Source organism: Anomaloglossus baeobatrachus, chromosome 7, assembly GCF_048569485.1.
Source record: "Anomaloglossus baeobatrachus isolate aAnoBae1 chromosome 7, aAnoBae1.hap1, whole genome shotgun sequence".
In the NCBI taxonomy this organism is placed as follows: Eukaryota; Metazoa; Chordata; class Amphibia; order Anura; family Aromobatidae; genus Anomaloglossus; species Anomaloglossus baeobatrachus.
In genome coordinates this window covers 41,456,405-41,479,326 of record NC_134359.1, presented here as the reverse complement: position 1 = coordinate 41,479,326, position 22,922 = coordinate 41,456,405, and the positions used below count along the sequence as shown (strand labels likewise).

The window sequence follows — 22,922 nt, the reverse complement described above, 5'->3', positions numbered from 1 at the left end:
AAAGTTGTACAAACACATCTTTTTTGTCCGCTGTTAAATAACGTATGTTGGCCAGATCCATTTTTACCAAGTGGAGCCTATGGGCAATAGATCTATTACAAATGCAAGCACAACAGATGGTTAAATAGCAATCCATTAACGGATACGTTCTCCATAGACTCCCATGTTAAAAAAATGGATCCAGCAGAAACCAGTTTTCCAACGGATTTGATCTAACAAATGACCACAGGACATGTGAACATAGCCTTACATAATGTTAGGGGCACTTTGCACACTACGACATCGCAAGCAGATGCTTGCGATGCCGAGCGCGATAGTCCCCGCCCCCGTCGTAGCTGCGATATCTTGTGATAGCTGCCGTAGCGAACATTATCGCTACAGCAGCTTCACATGCACTCACCTGCCCTGCGACGTCGCTCTGGCTGGCGACCCGCCTCCTTATTAAGGGGGCGGGTCATGCGGCGTCATAGCGACGTCACACGGCAGGCGGCCAATAGAAGCGGAGGGGCGGAGATGAGCGGGACGTAAACATCCTGCCCACCTCCTTCCTTCCGCATTGCCGGCGTGAGCCGCAGGACGCAGGTAGATGTTCCTCGCTCCTGCGGCTTCACACACAGCGATGTGTGCTGCCACAGGAATGAGGAACAACATCGGAACATCGGTCCTTCCGAAATTATGGAAATGACCGACGCTACACCGATCATACGATTTGGACGCTTTTGCGCTCGTTAATCGTATAATAAAGGCTTTACACACTACGATATTGCCTGCGACGCCGGATGTGCGTCACTTTCAATTTGACCCCACTGACATCGCACCTGCGATGTCGTAGTGTGCAAAGTGCCCCTTAGTCTCAGTCTATGCGGCTCAACGCTATTCATGGGATGCATCAACATTGTACATGACATATTTAGGCCACTCCACTAGAGACAAATTTTTGCAAATTTTGTCGCACTCCGTTTCTGCTTATATTGGCTAGTTTTTAGTTGTTTGACATCAGTTTTACAGCCAGCACTGATCATGGCGATATCAGTATATAAAGAGATTCACTGTGATACAAGCTATTATTACGCCAGTATCATTACCGGTGATAGCGCGAGCCAAGCTGGATCTTTTGTCCAGGTTCCTCTATCGTTCTGCCTGTAGTTATGGGCTGATTTTTCTCAATATATATTGGCACTAGCCTTCAATTTTTTTAAATAGGATTTCCGCTCCGAAGCCAAGTTTTATTTGCATTCTCAGCAAGGCATAAAGTGTTATATTATACTAGGAAAGTGTACACAAAGCAGTGTTGGCGCGAGAAAATAAGATATAATGGATGTATGCTATTCAATGAAATCAAGTGTGATTTACAGATTTGGATAGAGCGCACAGGGGACATATGTGTAGGAGGAAGATCTAGAGAATTGCGCTTAACATCCTAGTAAGGAGTTGACATCGTACGACTATCAGCAGATGCTGTTGTGTTGTTGAGAACTTAATTGCAATATGTTTCTCCGGCTTATCTTCAAACTGTTTGTGTTCAGTATCCTTATATTTCTACCAATTCTGTTTCCATATTGAAGTGGACTCGTCGCCTACAATATTTTGATTCTCATATTCCATCCGAACTACAGTTACAAAGTCAGGGTACCCATTATTTGGCAGTTTAGTAGAGTTCTGAACCTGCCCGACGACTGAACTTAGAGCCCCACCGCCAGGAGACAATTAGCTCTAATCCTCTCAGTCATAGGGGAGGCACCAGCGCAGGATCAGCCCCTGCTCAGTGTATAGTGAGCAGGAACTGTAATTGCGCCCTCTGGCACTGACCGCAATAGAGATGGCTATCAGTCAATATCAGGGGTGCGGTTACAGACGCCACACTGAACAGTGACTGAACCCGAACCAGCTCCTCTTCTATGACTGGAAGCTGAATGCTGCAAAGAGGAAAAAAGTTAATTCCTCCCTGCAGCAGGGCCCTTAAGTGCGGGCGCCAAGCAAATTCAGAATGCAATTAACCTGCAGATTAACCCCTGTGAGGCTGCACTCACTTAATATGATAGGGGATACTTGCTTGACTGCTAGATTGAGGAACACAAAGGAACAGTTTCTATTCAAACAGTCCAGTTGGTTTACTAACAGACACATAAACCAAACCATCTTCCAAGAACAAAACATGAGCCTTCCTTTGGCTATATTACATACTAGCTGTACTACCCGGCTTTGCCCGGGTTAATAACTGCTGTTAACAAAATAGAATGTATTAACAAAAATGTATTCTGCACACAAACACCACAAAACAAATAGATAGAAATGTAATTATTAAATTGTTGTCTATATTAACCAATCAGAGCTCAGATTAATTAACTGTAGCAAAATAGAAGCTAAGCTGTGATTGGTTGCTATTGGCAGCCTGATAAATCTCCAGGCAACAGAAAGCCCTCCCCCTGACAGTATATATTAGCTCACACATACACATATAGACAGGTCATGTGACTGACAGCTGCCGTATTTCCTATGTGGTACATTTGTTGTTCTTTTAGTTTGGCTGCTTATTAATCAGATTTTTATTTGTGAAGGATAATACCAGACTTGTGTGTGTTTTAGGGCGATTATGTGGTGAGGTTGGTGTATGTGTGGTGAGATGTGTGCTGAGGGTGGTATATGTGTTCAAGCGCGTGGTAGTGTGTGGCGCATTTTGTGTGTGTGTTCATATCCCCGAGTGTGGTGAGTATTCCATGTCGGGGCCCCACCTTAGCAACTGTACGGTATATACTCTTTGGCGCCATCGCTCTCATTCTTTAAGTCCCCCTTGTTCACATCTGGCAGCTGTCAATTTGCCCCAACACTTTTCGTTTCACTTTTTCCCCATTATGTAGATAGGGGCAAAATTGATTGGTAAATTGGAACACGCCTCACAACATAGCACCCGGCGCTGCCCGGGATAGTAACTGTCTCTCTGTTTCTCTCCCATTCTCTGTCTGTCTCCCCCTCTGTATATATCTCTCTGTGTCTCTCTCTCTATCTCTTTGTCTGTCTGTCTCTTTCTCCGTCTGTCTCAATCTCTTTCCCTGTCTGTCTATCTATCTCTTTCCCTGTCTATCTATCTCTGTCACTTTCCCTGTCTGTCACTTTCCCTGTCTGTCACTTTCCCTGTCTGTCTCTTTCCCTGTCAGTCTGTGCCTCGTGGAACTACATGTCCCAGGGTAAACATTGCAGGTGTACATCACAGAGGTCTACCTCCTCTGCGATACATACCGGCCATCTAATATATAAAGCTGAATGTAGCTGGGAGCCACAGTGCAGCCAGAACTTCAGAAGAATGCGCAGCCACGCCCTTATATGGAATGTTGGCGTGTCACAATGTAGCCAGGGAAAGAGACAGACACAGACAGGGAAAGAGACAGACACAGACAGGGTAAGAAACAGACATAGACAAGGTAAGAGACAGACACAAAGAGATAGACACAGACAAAGAAACAGACTGACAGGGAAAGAGACAGACAGGGAAAGAGAGGGAAAGAGAGAGACAGGGAAAGAGACAGACAGGGAAAGTGACAGAGATAGATAGACAGACAGGGAAAAAGATAGATAGACAGACAGGGAAAGAGATTGAAACAGACGGAGAAAGAGACAGAGACAGTCAGAGACAGACAGGGAAAGAGACAAACAGACAAAGAGATAGAGAGAGACAGAGAGATATATACAGAGGGGGAGACAGACATTATAATTACATTTATATCTATTTGTTTTGTGGTTTTTGTGTGCAGAGTAAATTTTTGTTAATACATTCTATTTTGTTAACAGCAGTTATTAACCCGGGCGAAGCCGGGTAGTACAGCTAGTTCACTATAAAGCCAGTCACTACCTCACACCCCAAAAGTATCCCAGGGAGAGCAGAGAGAAAACTGGCTTTAGTAAACGAGGAAAGCATACAACGAGGAAATAGGTGCTGGATAGAAGCTGTGCTGATATTCCTAATTTACAGAAAATCCGTGTAGATTTTTTTCTTACAGCTGTTAGGTTGAAGCTATGTAACATCCTGAGATCAGCATTTTGACAGCAGGACTTCTTTTTAACAAGAATTTTGTAAAGTAGACAACCCCTTTTCATAATTTTACCTATACCCTATAAATGGGCAGATGAATATTGAAGAGGGCCCCTGTGTTTGAACGGTCATGGGCCCGTTGCTGTCAATTACAATGTACCAGTTTTTGGGTCTATTACAGAAGCTGCTTCGGAGATGGCACTAGTCCCCTCAGCTCCCAGGCCCTTGGTTGCACCCATGGTACATCCGCCTCTGACTATAAATTACAAATTTCTATAATTTTTTTTATTATAGGGACTGTAAATGGAGTGAAGAAGATCACTGGGTTTTTCAAGCAATTATTAGCCAATATCCAAGTGACTTTCCTAATAGAAGAAATTTATACTTGGATATGTTGTCGAAAAGTCTTCCACACAAACCAAGGCAGGAGCTGGTAAGTACATTACTTTTATGTCTCAGAATAAAATTATGCATACACACATGATTATTTCCCCTGAAAACTAAATAGAAACATAATAACATTGTAAACTGTAATTAAATTACAATGTAACACAGAGGTTGCACTGTCCATTGTGGAGTTCTGTGGGCCATCCGTGTGTGTGTGTTATCGTGTGCTATCGGTGTGACATTCGGATTACACACGGACAGCATGAACTTGTATACTTACCTGTCTTTGGTGCTACTGTCTCACTTGCCTCCAGGTCCACAGTCAGTGAGGTGAATATTCATGAGACATAATGAGCGGAACCCGGAGAAAGGTAAGTATAAAAATCCTCTTTTTTCAGTGATTTGGTTGTCCTCCGGTACATGTCACACTGATGTCACACGGTTCACATCAGTGTGCGGTCTGCGTGACCTCTGTGCTGCCGGCAGAAAACGGACATGTTGCTGCGTAGAGCACACGGATACTCGTGTGCTCCACATGGACACACGGTCCGTGTGAAAACATGGACGTGTGACCAAATCCATTGAATTTGATGGGTCTACGTGTGTCCGAGTCTCCAGTACATGTGAAAACAGACACCGACATGTACCGGAAAGGAGGCCGGATAGCTGCAGGAGGACTCTGTTTTTCATTGGTGTAAATATGTATTTTTATCAATTCTTTCAGGGAGTCTTTTTTTTTTATGATTTTCAATACATATAATAAATAGAGATGATCGAATACCAGAATATTCGCCTTTGCGAATATCCGACGAATAGGTAGCTGCTATGGAATATTCGATGCGCAATGCAAGTCTATGGGAAGACCAAATAGTTGTTATTCGGGTTTCCCATAGATTTACACTGCGCATCGAATATTCGCGAACAGTCGAATAGCGGCGACCTATTTGGCGAATATTCGCAAAGCCGAATATTTGAGGTATTCGATCATCCCTAATAATAAAGTGAATGGTTTCATTGAAAACCAAGACCTCTCCTGCAAAAAAAAAGAAGGTCTCATGCAGCTACGTTGCTGAAAAAATATAAAAAAAAATTATGGTATTGGAAAACGAGGATAAAAAAACGTAAGCAGTAAAACAAAAAATGTGTGAGCGTGTAGGAGGAGGTTAACGCTAGTTACATAGATTGGAACAAGCACAGCTCCATCAAGTTCAGTCTTAGTTTCGAAGACGTAATTTTTGGATTGTGCAGTAACTTGTGGTTTTACAGTGTCTTTGTCGCTCGAAACAGATGATCTCACCTTTTTATATCCTAGACTAAAATGCAGGTGACTTTTCTTTCTCACCTGTTCAGTCTGAATGAAACAGATCAGAAAAAAGAGCTAGAACATTTTCCATCATTATGGGAAAAAATAGCATTACGCGCCTTGCTTGACTCGCACCACTAAGTCTACTTTCATCTCCGGCTTTCACGCCTGGGCCTTGACTGTGATAAGAAATTCCGACTTTTACTTGATCCAATAAGGTCTGTGTGTAACATGCCGAAGCAAGTAGTCTTGAACGTTTTCCAGGCTGTAACACAATGCCGTAATTATCTCCACCTACAGCCAAATCCTAAGACATTAGACGCCAGCAGTGCTATAACTGCGGAGATGACCGTCTCTGTAGTAGCTTGGCACTGCACAGAAGAGGGCAGATATCACAGCCTCTGCCGCTAATATGTCACACAAGGGGCCACATTTTAAAGATAATTTCTAAATGCAGGATATGTTTGCATAAGTATATTGCGATTTTTTTTATTTTGGAATCCCAAATTTTTAGGAAATCTTTTAATATTCATGATTATTATGCAAAAAATACATATACAGAAATGCACATTCATAATTCAGGATACAGTACGTTCTCTTGCATTTACATTTTAATGGGGTTGTGTAAGATAATGCTATAGCTGAGCAAAATATTTTACTCCCAGCCGTTCCATTGTCGCATCCCAGTGCTCCCACTAACCATTTTTTTTATATTCACTGAAGACATAATCGACCATTTACGCCAAATAATGTCTGCAGTCAATCAATAGCCTGAGTGGTCACGAGTCATATACTGCTGAACTCCATATACCGTTTCTGTAAGGCTCATACTACATTTACCCCTTTTGTTTCATCGTAGTCCCCTTTCACACTGCATTATAACCTACGTTCACTGGTCCCGTTGGAGCTTCCATCCAAACCTCCCAGCAAAACAGGTTTTAGACGCATGCGCCGACGGGGCAATTGACTATAGTGTGTGCAAACGGAATCACCGTATAATCTGTCTTGCACTATTTTTGGATTTTTGGGTGTATACGCTTTCTGCAGGTGGACACACAGGCACAATCTACTAAGTCTGGGTGTCTGCCTGAAGAAAGCATATACACCTGAAATGAGGAAAGACAGAGCACACAGTGACTCCGTCTGCTCCATTATAGTCAATGACCCCGTCAGCGCATGTATCCGAAACTCGTTCTGCAGGGGGTTCGAACGGAAGCTTCAACGAGACCAGTGAACGTAAGGGCGGCTTTGCACGTTGCGACATTGCACGTGCGATGTCGATGGGGTCAAATCGAAAGTGACACACATCCGGCGTCGCAGTCGATATCGCAACGTGCAAATCCTTTTTGATACGATGAATGAGCGCAAAAGCGTCGTTATCGTATCATCGCTGCAGCCTCTGACATTTCCATAATGCCGGTGCAGCGACAGGTGCGATGTAGTTCCTCGCTCCTGCGGCTGCACACATCGCTGTGTATGAAGCCGCAGGAGCGAGGAACTTCACCTTACCTGCCGGCGGCTGCAATGAGAAGGACGGAGGTGGGCGGGATGTTTACATCCCGCTCATCTCCGCCCCTCCACTTCAATTGGCCGCCTGCCGTGTGACGTCGCTGTGACGCCGCACGACCCGCCCCCTTAGGATGGAGGCGGGTCGCCGGCCAGAGGGACGTCGCACGGCAGGTATGTGCGTGTGAAACTGCTGTAGCGATAATAATCGCTACGGCAGCTTACACTAGATATTGCACGTGCGACGGGGGCGGGACTATCGCTGCAGCATCAGTAACACATTGTTACCGATGTCGCAGCGTGCAAAGCCCGCCTAAGTTATAACGCAGTCACACAAGACTCTAGGTTTCTTTAAAAACAGTGCATAGGCTTCTTAAATCACGAGCCTCTGAACATTGTTCATTACCTACCAATGTCTTCATGGTCAACTATTTGATGTTTTTTTGCCTGATGTCCTGATGAAGGAAGCTGAGTACTCCTGAAACGCATAGACCTGTGCATGAAAATAAAAAGACATTAATCAATCATAATTTCTGAGTGGTGAATAGCGCGGCACTACAACCTGAATCCTCTTCTCATCCGTCATTAATGGTCAACTAAACAAGTTGTGCTCCCCACACAGTAAGATTACCCATTTAGGCCCCCACAAAATAATAATTCTTGTTTTTTAGACAACAGGCTGCAATAGTGCTCTTCTAGTCCTCTTCATCAGTAACATTAACCTTTTTATGCCTCACATACCGTGTTTCATGTTTCCCCAAAAATAAGCCAGGGTCTTATATTATTATTTTTTCACCAAAAGATGCTCTAGGGTTTATTTTTAGAGGAGGTCTTATGCTTTGCCATGAACAACAATCAGCATTTATTCTTGAACAAAATAATCAAATTTTTTTCTAATATCATGTCCTCACATTCTGGATCATCAACATTTTTTGTTAATCCTATCACTGGATCAGATGCACATTTTCTTATCTGATTTACTTTTCTCATGGTGCAGAACCCGTCCTATAGTGGTGGGTACATACTATATTTACAAAGGTTTAATTTACCTGCTTAAATTTATTTTTCTCTATATCTACGGTTACGTTTACCCCTAAAAGATAGCAGACACCACCTAAAATAATCGCGTTAACTAGACCCCAAACAGAATTGGCAAGTGAATGGGCTCTCACATACAAATATGCGTTGCTGTCAGGTCCCCCTGTTTTCTACAACAGTTGTCTCCCCCTGGTAACTGGAAGCAGTATCACTCACACAGAGTGATACTTATACCTATCTGTGAGAGCTGCAGCTGGAACAGTGAGGGACCGGACACGGACGCAGATCTGTGTGTGAGAGCCCATCCATCATTGACATTTGCCAACTGTAATTGTTTGGGGTCTGGTTAGTGCGATTTTTTTTTTTTTGTTTGGTTTTTTGGGAGGGGGTGTTTCTGCTTTTTTTGGGGGGTGTCTGCTGTCTTTGATGAAGAGGCCTGCTGTATTCTTTAACTCTTTTAGCTGCTTGGACACTTTATTATGAAACCACAACTGGGGCTTATTTTTGGAGTAGGGCTCAGATTTTAAGCATACTCAAAAAAGCCCTGAAAATCCTACTAGGGCTTGTTTTCGTGGTAGGTCTTACTTTTGGGTAATGATATTGTTGGTTTTTTTTTGCCAACATAATTAAAAAATTCTGTTCCTCTAACCCTGCACTCTTTGATTCTCGCTGATGCATCATCTCTCGGTGCTCTCCTTTGTGTTCCTTTCAGTGCAGCATGCATTGCTCCTCCACTCCAAGCTACCTTTTCACCTACTCGTTCTGACTTGTAATATACTACTAAACAAGTCTGTCTATTCCTCTAGTCCCTGACGTCTCAACGTCACTTTCTGGTTGCCCTTGATTCCTCTTGTCGCTGCAGAAAAGAGATCAGTATTGTTTTTTGCCGGGTTCCTTGAACTCCCCAATACTCCTTGCTGCGGGCCAAGGGTGAGAAGAGTTCGTAACCAGATCTAAGTTTTCAACTGATTCATATAAAGAGGACGAAAGCAGTTAAAAATGATGCTACCTTATGGTTAAAGTGGCACTTCACTCTTACATATTTTTTAAAGAAGCACGTCTCAAATATCTGTTTTGTTAATTCCTTCACATTATGTTGCCTATTCTTTTTTTGTAACCGCAGACCAAAAGGTTTAATAAGTTAATTCAAACATATTAGCAGTAGATACAGACCCCAGCTGTCCATATTCAAAGGCCGTGCTGTATATGCTTTACATCACCCTCCATGAGTTTCGCCCAAGCTTCTTCAGGGGTGACCAGGTGGAGGAAAAGGCAGGGATAATAAGACAGAAAGAACAAAGTGCAACCAATCATACCTGAGGAAAGTGAGTATCTGAGCAAGGGCCATGCACTAGTTAAATAGCGCTGTCATGCACTTTATCACTGCGGTGTGAGTGAGTCATTTCAATTGTGCATCCTATTAGTCCATTCCAAGTAATGTTGTGGTACTGCCAACAAAATAGTGCTAAGAGTGGTTGGGGTAGCAGTGCACAACACGGTGGCGGCTATAGTACAGAATTGCAATTTGCTTGAAAGATACAAGAAGCGACTACTCATGAGGAAAGGAACAGATGAAGATCCAGTGCAAAGTCCCGAGATGGCCATGTAAAATAAAATAAAGGAAGAGCGAACGCTCCCATTAATGAATGTGATTGCATAAAAAATCAACTCATGATAAAGAATTAAAGACATAGATATGCAATTTGAGAAATGGAAGAATGTGAGAAAATGTATATTATGCATAAATAATGGAAATATAATAAAGCATCAAACAATAAATATACAAGAGACATATAAAAATGTGTCTACAGTGTGAAAAAACAAAGATATAATGTGACTAAATGATGACAAGGCACATGATATGGTATGGAAAGAGAAGACTTTAAGATTTTAGTTGATGGTACGATATATAACTGATACCACGATAAATGTGTATAGACAGTAAAAAGCATATAATGCACGAAAGCTGTAAATATATAAAAAGGTGAAAAGTGCAAAGCGTGTGATGAATCAATGATGGGAGAAATGAATGATATAAAAGTAAAAAAATCATTAAAAAGTATGTGACTATGTGAGCAATAAAAAAAATATTAATGTGCAAAAATATGAATTATGTTAAAATAATAATTTGCTGAAAAGGAGAAGCGCGTGTGATTGACCTTTGCATTTATTTTTTCATATGATATGCAAAATAGGAAGATGCGGGATGGCAGGGAATCAGATCTATGTAGCTTTTCAATGTTGATCATGGCGGGTAATTGCTCACAAATAGTCCTGACATGCTGATCGGGTCAGGCATACTATAAGCTCAACCTGTGGTGCCTGTCACGGGGACCGGATGACAGGACCGGGACACCTAAGCTGACACTCAGACTGCTTTACCCTGCTCTGTCCCTCAGGTCAGAGGTGTGCTTGATGGTAGTGAGGTCTGAGTCACCAGCGTGTTCCTAACTCCTATCCTAGCCCTGATGTAATTCCCCTCCCGCACCTGCACCCGAGGGGTGCAACGGGACTGTAAACACAAACCCCACAAGCAGACATGAACAGGAGAAAACGACAACTCATACACATGGCAGCCACACACAAAGGATTCACTAAATGTGCACAAGGGGAAACAACATAAAAGGGGGGTAAGTAAACAGACTACTGGGAAACTTCCAAACCATACAACCAGCACACCATGAACTGCTGCAGCCTGCACCAATGCTGCAGCCAACAAAGCAAAACAGAGAGAAGGTTTCTTCAGCTCCTTTCTCCTCCTGACCAAGATTCCAAATGATGGAAAATAACCGGCACCCTGTACTGGAAGCATATATAGGACTTGGGAGTGGTCCACACCGGAAACACCTGACCAGGAGTCAGAAGTTGCTGACAAGTAAACGGACATTAACTCTCTCCTCCCCAAAGGAAAGGGAATTCATTTAATCAGCAGAGCCTCACAAGGTAAAGTGAGACTCTGACCCAGAACCTGTCACTAAACTCCACAACAGAGAGACGACCATGACAGCAGTCCAAGAGATAAGTTGGCCCACGTCCACCATCAAAGCTGCTTCTATCCACAGACACATTACTGGACAAAAAAGGACTCATATCCTTGGGTTACGCAGTGGTCTTCTGTTGTCTACGTCCACCCCTGATCTATTAGAAGACATAACAAAATAACAAGTTAGGCTACACATACAGACTGCATTCTTATAAATGCCTCGTCCATTGAACTCACCAGCTCCAGCTGCCATTAATAATAAAACTATCCCACAAAAATAAGATGCCATTGAATATACATGGCAAAATAGGCAAATGGACATGTCATAAGAGACATGCAATCTCCACTGCTCATTAAGGGGCACTTTGCACACAACGACATCGCAAGCCGATGCTTGCGATGCCGAGCACGATAGTCCTCGCCCCCGTCGCAGCAGCGATATCTTGTGATAGCAGCCGTAGCGAACATTATTGCTACGGCAGCTTCACATGGACTCCCCTGCCTTGCGACGTCGATCTGGCCGGCGACCCGCCTCCTTATTAAGGGGGCGGGTCGTGCGGCGTCATAGCGATGTCACACGGCAGGCGGCCAATAGAAGCGGAGGTGCGGAGATGAGCGGGACGTAAACATCCCGCCCACCTTCTTCCTTCCGCATAGCCGGCGTCAGCCGCAGGACTCAGGTAGGAGATGTTCCTCGCTCCTGCGGCTTCATACACAGCGATGTGTGCGGCCGCAGGAACGAGGAACAGCATCGTACCTGTCGCAGTCGCGCAATTATGGAATTCCCAGGAACTACACCGATGATACGATTACGACGATTTTGCGCTCGTTAATCGTATCATTTAGGATTTACACACTACGATTTCGAGTGCGATGCCGGATGTGCGTCACTTTCGACATGACCCCTCCGACCTCGCACTAGCGATGTCGTAGTGTGCAAAGTGCCCCTTAGACTATGCGGGGAGCTTCTCTGGATCATTGTAGTCTTCTCATAACATCACTGTCTTGAAATTTGGTCCATGTCCTGGACCCTCAGATCAGGCCAGTAACCTAATTCAGGGTGGTCTCTGTAATGTCTTGGTTTGTTATGGGCTTCAGCTTTCTATGTTTGACTTGATCTGTTGGGTTGGCTCATACTTGATTTCCCTAATGCGTTCCAATGTTCTTACACACAATTCTCGAGATCCAGTATATACAAGTCTGCAGGGACTGGTTACATAGTAAATAATGGCTGAGGAATTGGAAATTATAGGATGCACAATCAGATATTTTCTCTACCCAATTTAGTCAGTAAATTTATTCAACTGGTTGAGCAACTGCCTCAAGATATTGACCCACAATATTTACTGTCATGATATGCAACTAAAAAGGTGGAGAGTACAGTGGGATGGCTGTGTAAGAGAATATCATGCATGGCGTCACTCCGTCTTGCCATAATGAGAGGGGTACCTGGTATATTTTTTTTTTTTTATTTCACAATATCATTGTAAAATTGGACAATAATTTTTGAAAGGCTGCAGCTGTTCAGGTCTTTTTCTACTGTGCCCAATACTAAAATAATTAGTGTACACTTTACTGGTGTATGACGTTACCATTTAGCTTAGGGAACCTAGTTAATTTGTACAATAAGTAAATAGTTTTTAAAGGGAACCTGTCATTTAGAAATTGATATCTGATCTGCCAACAGGATGTTATACAGCAAGAAGAGCTAATCAAATTGATATATTATTGATGGAAAAGTTTCTCTAAAACCTGCATTTTTTTCATTGACATCCATAGTATTTGTGTACATGAGTCCAATGGCGGTCATATTCACTGATTAACAGTCTTCCCTGTATGACTGTGCCTGTAGAGATAGCTGTCAATCAATAGTAGGACCGCCCACTGGACTCCTAGGCATACAAAACACCAGGGATTTCAAGTTATACTGAATCTTTTTCAACAAACATATATATCCTTAAGCTCATCCTGTCCTATATACCGTACTATTCATTTATCATGTACAATGTGATAGGTTTCCTTTAAGTCTATCCTTGATTGTATGCTTTAGTGACTGTAAACGTTTTATAGGAAAAGTCAACATCTTGTCACACCGTGTTTGGCTGTAAACTCTCTAAGTGTCATGGCGGCATCTGACGCTGTTCACACTGCATAATCTGACACTCCTCACTATGCCTCTTTTGGTGCTTCTGAGTTACACAGACAGGCTCAGGTGTCGACCAGCTGTGTTCTCATTAGTGATTGGGCTTGCAGGAGAAAATTTTTGCTAGCCTGCTGGTCACCTCTTGGATCACATGTTGTGGAAGACCTATCCTAACCTATTTAAGATGATGGAGCCTGTCTTCCCATGCTGACTATAGCTTTCTGCTACACCAGTCTGTGTGCTGTTGTATCCCAGTCTTGCTGGGGATTGTATCACTTTGTGCGTGGACTTGTGGAGTTCACCCATTGTCTTCTTGTTTCCTCCCTGTTCTTATTTTCCTCCTAAGCTACTTTTGTCTTATACCTCTGTGTTTGTGTGCCGTGAGATAGAGATATGGTTTGACCAGTTTTTCTATTTCTTTTGGCTTTATCACTCCTGCCATGGTCCTCCCCAGGGGTTTGGGAGGAGGGAGTATAAAATCAGGAGCAGGGCAAGGAAGGTTGCCCAGATATCCTCACCATCAGAGGTACCTCTTGGATTAGGGATTGCTAGAGTCACCTAGCCTGAGGGTCTATCCCCTGCTCTCCAACTACAACATTACACATATGTAGGTTAATTCACAGCGCTTTTTTTTCCCCTATTGTATTTTTTTAAGTAACCTTTACTCTAATATTCACCTAATTTAGGAGTCTATGTAAACTTCCCAATTTCTTTCTTACTTTTGGGATGTAAAATACTGTTACTTTGTGACTATGGACCTTTCAAACCAACTAGAGGCAGAGAATGGCCCAGGGCAAACTTTTTCGACAACACTGAATTATAACAATTCCTAAATTTCCAATGACGTTGTGTGTTTCATGCTTGAGGAAATATACAGGGTGTGCGTGACTCTTTAATTGTTTTCGATTTGGAAACGTCCATTGCGATGACCATGAACCGCAGGTTCCCTTTGTTGCATGTGTTTGAGCGCGGCGTAGCAGGGAGCTTGACTGTCACTTACATTATGCTCCTCGTGTAGGTCAGCCATGAAAAGATGTGGGACTTGCATCGCTTCAATAAAGATCAAAGAAGAGCATTGATGGAGAGCTGGACTCGCTATCAAAAAGACTTTCTCATCAAGGCGGCAATGACCATGGCTGAGGCAGGTTCCATGTATGAAATAGAGCTCTTTCTGGCAAATGACAGAAAGCGACAGCAAGAAATCTGCACCGAACTTAAGGGAAAGGTAAGTGATTGTGACACACGTGGCCATCGTATCTTTCATATGTAAACTCTCTTCCCCTCTAAAATATAACTAGATCCATTAACTAAAAAGGGGGCTTTACACGCAACGACTTCGCTAATGAGATGTCGTTGGGGGTCACGGAATTCGTGACGCACATCCGGCCTCGTTAGCGACGTCGTTGCGTGTGAAACCCACGAACGACCGCTAACGATCAAAATTATTCACCATATTATTGAATGTTGACACGTCGTTCTAATCTCAAATATCGTTGCTGTTGCAGGACGCAGGTTGTTCGTCGTTCCTGCGGCAGCACACATCGCTATGTGTGACACCCCAGGAACGACGAACAACATCGTACCTGCAGCCGCCGGCAATGAGGAAGGAAGGAGGTGGGCGGGATGCTCCAGCCGCTCATCTCCGCCCCTCCGCTTCTATTTGGCGGCCGCTTAGTGACGCCGCTGTGACGCCGAACGAATTGCGCCCTTAGAAAAGAGGCTGTTCGCCGGCTACAGCGACGTCGCTAGGCAGATAAGTCCGTGTGACGGGGACTAATGATATTGTGCGCCACGGGGAGCGATTTGCCCGTGACGCACAACCGACGGGGCTGGTGCTTTCACCAGCTACATCGCTAGCGATGTCGCTGTGTGTTAAGTGGCCTAAAGTCACATCTACTCCTAACCTCTAGCCCAATTTTTCACATCTCGTGTGTTACTTTATGTAATCATAACTTTTGAATGTTTCAACTCATCCCAATGATTCTGAGACTGTTTTTTCATGACACATTATATTTTATGTTAGTGGCAAATTTTAGACAATCTGTTTTGTGTTTATTTATAAAACTATCAGAAATTTTACGAAAAGTTTGCAATATTCAAATTTGAACGTTTATACCCAATTAGTCGTACCACACACAAACAAGTTAAAACACAAAATTTGACTTCTTTATATTAGCATAATTTTTCACATTTCCTTTTATTTTGTTAGGATGTTAGAAGAGTTAAAAGTTTAGCCATAATTTTTCATTATTTTTTTTCAAGCAAATTAACAAAAGATTTTTTAAGGACCTATTCAGTTTTGAAGGGACTAAGGAGCCTATATATTTTTTAAAAGCTGCAAAACTGATAGTATTTTAAGAATGGTGACCCTCCATGGAGTATCCAAATCTGCCATCAGGGAGTTTATTAAAGGGAACCTGTCACCAGGATTTCCCCTTATGAGCTGCGGCCTTTATATACAGCGTTCTAGAATACTGTATATAAGAGCCCAGGCCGCGCTGTATAACATAAAAAACACCTTTATAATATTCAAATTGTCTCTCCAGTAAAGGAGACAAACTCTAGCACAGCGCCACCTATTGGAAGTAGCGATCCTAAAAGTCACAAGTGGATTTTTAACAATCCTTTGCAATATGACTCAGGATATATAAGCCAGATCAGAATCCCAATTTGCAGACACGGTGTTTCGGGGGTGCTTGCCCCTCGTCAGTGCAAAGTATGGGGGTGTCTGATCTGGCTCATGAGAAAGCTATGTGGGGACCACGGGGGAACACTATTCTCCTTAAGGAGACTTTGCAAGCCAGTCTGGCTGCCAAGTAAGGGGACTTATAGCTGCCACGCCCCTCTAAGAAATATTCAAATTGTCTCTCCAGTAAAGGAGACAAACTCTAGCACAGCGCCACCTATTGGAAGTAGCATACTCACCTATGTCCTGTCTGATGGGTGTCTCTCTCGGTCCGGCGCCTCCTCTCTTCTTTCCATCGCCGTTCTCCTGCTCAGCTCCATGTGTGTGAGGCCTCCATTGCGCTGCTGCGCAGGCGCACCTTAATCTGCCCTGCTGAGGACAGAGCAAAGTACTGTAATGCAAGGAAAGGTCAAAGTCCTCCCGCGCATGCGCACTACAGCAGGGCAGAGCAAGTGTGCATGCTCAGAAGCACGATGAAGGACACTGTGTGAATGACGCAGGACACGTCATGCACATGGGGCTGGGCAAGAGGACAGCGACTGCACAAGATGGAGGTGGCGCCGGACCGAGATCAGCGACACCCATCGGCCGGACGGCCCAGTAGGTGAGTATTATAAGGGTGTTTTTACATTCTAGAGAGCAGCATGGGCTCTTATATACAGTATTCTAGAATGCGGTATATATGAGCCCACTGGTGGTGGCCACAGCTCATTTGGGAAAAACCTGGTGACAAGTTCCCTTTAACCCTTCAAGTGCTTCACAGGACATAACACAAAGTGGAAATTAAAAAATACATTTTCTCCACTAAAATGTTACTAACATCCTCACAAGCCACCACTGCTGGCAGACCCTGTGGCCATTAGTTGGCCTCAGGTTGTCATGGCAACCATGGTGACCCCGTGATTGTTGGGTGCCAATGTGGTTAAAGAGGGAGCCCCCTCCTTTTGTTAACTATATACCTTCTCTATTGAGAGCAGTATCTAGGGGGTTAAACAGCCACCATCGGTGCTAATACTGATTTCTAGTATCACACACCTGCGCTATTTTCTTATTCCTGAGATCAGTAAGAAGGCTTATTGGTGGTCATTAATGGAATTTTTTGATAAATGCTACATATTTCTCCATTCAAGTCAAGAATTTAAGGGGAATATTAATTAAGACCAGATTGTGATATTTATTTATTTTTTATTTTATTTTCTGATTGTAGGTTGGTTAATTCTACATTCTGTACATGATTACGGGGGGAAGCCATCTTACCTAAACAGAATTTATAGATATGCTTTACAGCAGAGACGTGGACCATACACAGGCGATGACTCACTGACTTTTATAGGAGAGTGTACTGCCATGCTCTGTGACCTGTGCAGAGGTTCTCGTGCAGGGAGGGGAATGGTAGGAGCGGAGCTGTGACCATTACCTATTATTTTTTTCACAATGTGTAGGTATTATATAATTAAAGGGATCCTGTCAGGTCCCCTATGCCCTCCAACCCAGAAGCATTGATCCCTGTATGCCCAAATTCCCTGTCTAACCAGCCCTGTATAATGTTATTCACTAATATGACTGTTTAAAAAAACGACTTTTAAGCCTCACTGCTCCTATGCTAAAGCCCTGACTGGGGCATTGTTTCCCCAGACTTGTCTACCCTCTTTCCATGTTATCAATCCCCTGTGGGCGTGATAACATTATTTCCACGAGCCGGCGTCACCGCAGCTCATGGAGATTTCGCGCATGTGCACTGCTCATTCATCGCGCCTTTGAAGCCAGGTGTACATGTACCGGCTTCAGAGAGGTACCCTGCACATGACCGGACGTTCAGACAACGTTTACGTGAGCCATCTTCTGAACTTCTGGTCATGTGCAGTGCACGTAATGACACCAAGAAGCTTACACCCGGCTTCAAGGGTGAACTGACGACGCCAGAATGAGCCGCACGCATGCACAAATTTCCATGAGCTGGCGGTGACGTCGGCTCATGGAAATCATGTTATCATACCCACAGGGGCATAATAACCCGGAAAGAAGGCTGACTAGTCTGGGGAAACAATGATGCTGCAACTAGTTACAGGCCTAATTAGCATAGGAAAAGCGGCGAGGTTTATAAGTCTTTTTTTTAACATTCATATTAGTAAGGCCGGTTTCACACATCCGGCTTTTTGCCGTTTTGCCGGATCCGGCGCTCTCCCGTACAGATAATACAGTTAAATGACAGCGCTGTAACTTCCGGGTCACATGCGCTGGTCACATGACAGCATGTGACCGGCGCTTGTTGTGCTGTCATTGTACTGTATTAACTGTACGGGAGAGCGCCGGATCCGGCAAAACGGCAAAAAGCCGGATGTGTGAAACCGGCCTAAATGGTGTTATACAGGGCTGGGTATGGAGGAAATTTAGGCATATAGGGATCAATACTGCTGGGTCAGAGGTAATATTGTGCAGCTAACAGGTTCCGTTTAGGTGTAAAGGCTCATTTACAGACAGCGACATCGCTAGTGATGTCGCTGCCGATCGCATCCGCCCCCGTCGTTTGTGCGTCACGGGCAAATCGCTACCCGTGGCGCACAATTGTTAGTACCCGTCTCACATACCTGCCTAGCGACGTCGCTGTGGGCGGCGAACTGCCTCTTTTCTAAGGGGGCGGTTCGTGTGGCGTCACAGCGACGTCACACGGCAGGCGGCCAATAGAAGCAGAGGGGCGGAGAGCAGCCGAAGGAAAGACACGCCCACCTCGTTGCCGGAGGACACAGGTATGGTGTTGTTCCTTGTCGTTCTTGGGGTGTCACACGTAGCGATGTGTGCTGCCTCAGGAACGACGAACAACTTGCGTCCAGCAACGATGTTATGAAAATGAATGATGATTAGGTGAGTATTTTTGATCGTTAGCGATTAGGTGAGTATTTTTGATAGTTAGCGATTAGGTGAGTATTTTTGCTCATTAGCGATTAGGTGAGTATTTTTGATCGTTAGCGATTAGGTGAGTATTTTTGATCGTTAGCGATTAGTTGAGTATTTTTGATCGTTAGCGATTAGGTGAGTATTTTTGATCGTTAGCGATTAGGTGAGTATTTTTGATCGTTAGCGAGTAGGTGAGTATTTTTGATCGTTAGCGATTAGGTGAGTATTTTTGATCGTTAGCGATTAGGTGAGTATTTTTGATCGTTAGCGATTAGGTGAGTATTTTTGATCGTTAGCGATTAGGTGAGTGTTTTTGATCGTTAGCGATTTGGTGAGTATTTTTGATTGTTAGCGATTCGGTGAGTATTTTTGATTGTTAGCGGTCGTTCGAATGTTTCACACGCAACGACGTCGCTATCAAGGCCGGATGTGCGTCACGAATTCCGTGACCCCAACAACATCTCGTTAGCGATATTGTTGCGTGGAAATGGGCCTTTAGTCTTATCAAAGTCCTTTTTGATAGAGGGGTCTTCTGATCACTACGAGTCTTGCTGCTGTGATCACCAGCAATCAGTTAGTCTATGGAGGAGCCGACAATTACCCTATTGCGCCCCCGCAGGGGAAACTATGTATTACCATTCCCCTTGAAATGAGCTATGTGTGTAATTCAGGTACTCAAGAAGCAAGACTTTTTTTTTTAGCCTAGCAACAAACTATAGAGAGTGTTAGCAATTATTATTATATAATTATACATTATTATATCAGCAGCAATGTATTTTGTTGAGTGGACTAATATATTAATAGGATGATAAAGTAATTACTTAATTTATTTGTTCTGCCGCCTGTACTATTGTATCATCTGTGCAATAAATTCCTTGTGATATGATGAAGAAAATGATACAGTAATAACAAATGTAGAAGATACGAGCGCGAGACATTGGCGCCACCGCCGGCTCCTGACAATCGGATCTAGCGAGGTGAGAATGAAGCTGTCAGTCCGGGGCCTGTGTGTTCTCTTCTAGGTGTCAGATTATTAGTGGTTTTTGTCAAATAAAGAACAGACATGAAGGTCTCAGATCTTTTGGAAAAAGGGAGTAAACTGTTCCTCCGGCTCCATGACCAATAGTGTATGATCCTTTGCTTTTTTCATACTATCTGATCCTTAAAATGTGACCATAAAGCAAGGAAACTTGACTTTGCTTCGATTTTCGGCTTCATTTTACCATTATCTACATTGAAAACGTCTTTAAAGCAAACCTGATACGTTGACTATTGGATCTTATTTAATGTCAACATGTAGAAAGAACAAAGTAGATTAATTCCTAGTTGTTGATCTGTAGTTTATGAGTCTGCGTCCGGTCTCATGATGTCCAGCTTTCCCCGAGGGAGTGCATACAGATGTAACTGGCCAGAATAAAGGGTCAGTTTGACACTGTGTGACAAATATTACAATCTGCGATGACAAGTCCTATTGACAAAGGCATGGTAACACACAGTTGTCAGTCTGTTCATAAATTACTGGAAGGAATAACATTGTATCTGTGCAATCCAAAGTTCTAAGAAAAGACGCCCAATAATCATTATTTTATGGTACAGTGGGTACAGAAAGTATTCAGACCCCTTTAATTTTTCACCCTTTGCTTCATTGCAACCATTTGATAAATTCAAAAAAAGTTATTTTTTTTTCTCATTAATGTACTCTGCACCCCATCCCCCACATTAACAGAAAAAAAACAGAAATGTAGACATTTTTGCAAATTTATTAAACAAGAAAAACTGAAATCTCACATGGTCATAAGTATTCAGACCTTTTGCTCAGACACTCATATTTAATTCACATGCTGTCCATTCCCTTGTGATTCCCCTCAAGATGGTTCTACTCCTTCCTTGGAGTCCAGCTGTGTATAATTAAACTGATAGGACCTGATTTGGAAAGGCGCACACCTCTCTATATAAGACCTCACAGCTCACACTGCATGTCACACCAAATGAGAATCATGAGGTCAAAGGAACTGCCCAAGGAGCTCAGAGACAGAATTTACCAAATGGCTGCAATGAAACAAAGAGTGAAAAATGTAAAGGAGTCTGAATTCTTTCCGTACCCACTGTATATACAAGTATCTGCTTACACAGACATGTCAGAAGCGCTGACCGGTTCTCCTTAATCCCTTCCTGACCATATTTTCGGTCTATCTAACAAAACATTGGATCGCACTCGGACCAATGTTATTCTATGGGTCTCTGCATGCTTGAGTTGCATCCATAAATTGAATCGCACTCGGTCATGTAAGTCAATGGGTACCGTGGAACAATTTGACTGCACTCGCATGACGTTTGACTGCAGTCCAATTTTCATGGACTGATACAATGGAGAAAATGAAATTTTTTTTCTCTAGCCTCTCCACATCCAAGAAAATTTGATCACCCTTTGCTTAAACTTTGAACAAAGTGTGATTAGTATAATTGATCTAATTTTCTCAGATAAGGAAAAAACAGTCGTCTGCAGTTAGCCGAAGAAGCAGAAACCAGTCCATACACAGTGAGTGCCAGCTGTGTTGTACAGCTGACAGCTGGCTCTAACAGCAGTAATCAGTGCTAGCTCTGATTGCTGCTGATCCACATAGATGCCACTATCAGTCAATGACAGCATTGAAGCGGTTTGATTTTACTCTTCTTTTTTTCAGCTTTCAAATCTATAACCAAGAAAAATGGTCTAAATATGTCATTCCTATAATTATACTGACCTGGAGAATCAAGTAACCAGATCATTTATACTACAGAATTAATGTCATAAAAACACAAACCCAAGAAACAATGGCGGAATTGTTTGTTTTCTACATTTTTAATCCTACTTAGATTTTTTTTTACCATATTTTTCAGTGCACTGTACCATAACGGTGCTACTTATGATTACAACTTGTCCTGCAAAAACCAAGCCCTCATATGGCAATGTCGAAGGTGAAAAAAAAGTTATGACTCTTGGAAGAAAGGGCAGAGGAATTTAAAGTGCAGAAATGAAGATTAGCTATGGTCAGGAAGGGGATTTAGGTAAATTCTGAAATGTGAGCCGATTTCTCCACTTTGTCCTTCTTTATATTTGTTTCTCTTCTATTTTAGATTGCCTTCCTCCTGAATGGGGAGGCATCTGACATTTTTGACACATCTTATGGTTGCATATTTCCTTAAAGGTGTATTCCAGGCCCATGCTTTTTATAAACAGACTATAATGCTGTAACACTAAATAACAAAGATACAATAGAGTAATAATAACTGACCAACGCTCTGCTGCTCCCATGCCGACACTTGTTTTTTGATCACCTAACCCCATTGATGACTATAAGAAATCTCTACAGTCAGTGATTGGCTGCAGCAGCCATGTGTTGACACGAACAATTCCAAAAAAAGTTAGGACGCTGTGTAAAATATAAAGAAAGGAAGAATGCGATGATATCTAAATCTCTTATTGCCATATTTTATTCACTACAGATCACAGTTCAGAAGTTGAACGTTGGACTTTATTCTATTTAATTTAAAAAACAAACAAAAAAACTCATTTAGAAATTGATGGCATCTCAAAAAAGATGGGGCCAGGCCGTGTCTACCATTGTGTTTTGGGAGAGGAATATTGTCCTCTTCTTGTTGGATGTTGGAATCTCGCTGCTCCTAATTTTCGGGGTCTTTGCTGGATTTTTCTTTTTCTAATGCACCAATTATTTTTTTATCAATGAAAAGTCTGGACTGCAGGCGGCCGATTCATCACCCAAACTCCTTTTCTGCTGTTGTGATGCATGCAATTTGTGGTTTAGCATTTCCTTGCTGAAATGTACAAAGTCTTCCCTGAAATAGACCTTGTCTGGATGGAGAATATGTTGTTCTAAAACCTCTATATAATGCTCGGCACTGATTGCGCCTTTCAAGTGTGATCTGCCCCTGCCATAGGCACTAATGCAGCCC

The 22,922-nt window shown here is 43.0% G+C and overlaps 1 protein-coding gene across 3 annotated transcripts in view; it reads left to right on the top strand.

Moving 5' to 3' along the window:
- Positions 1-22,922, top strand: part of CCDC148 (coiled-coil domain containing 148) — a 214,909-nt gene that overhangs the window by 157,305 nt on the left and 34,682 nt on the right. For all 3 annotated transcript variants that reach the window (XM_075317245.1, XM_075317247.1, XM_075317246.1), the window contains exons 9-10: positions 4,322-4,460; positions 14,406-14,612. In XM_075317245.1, coding sequence (XP_075173360.1) covers positions 4,322-4,460; positions 14,406-14,612 — 346 coding nt within the window. The remainder of the gene's footprint in view (positions 1-4,321; positions 4,461-14,405; positions 14,613-22,922) is intronic.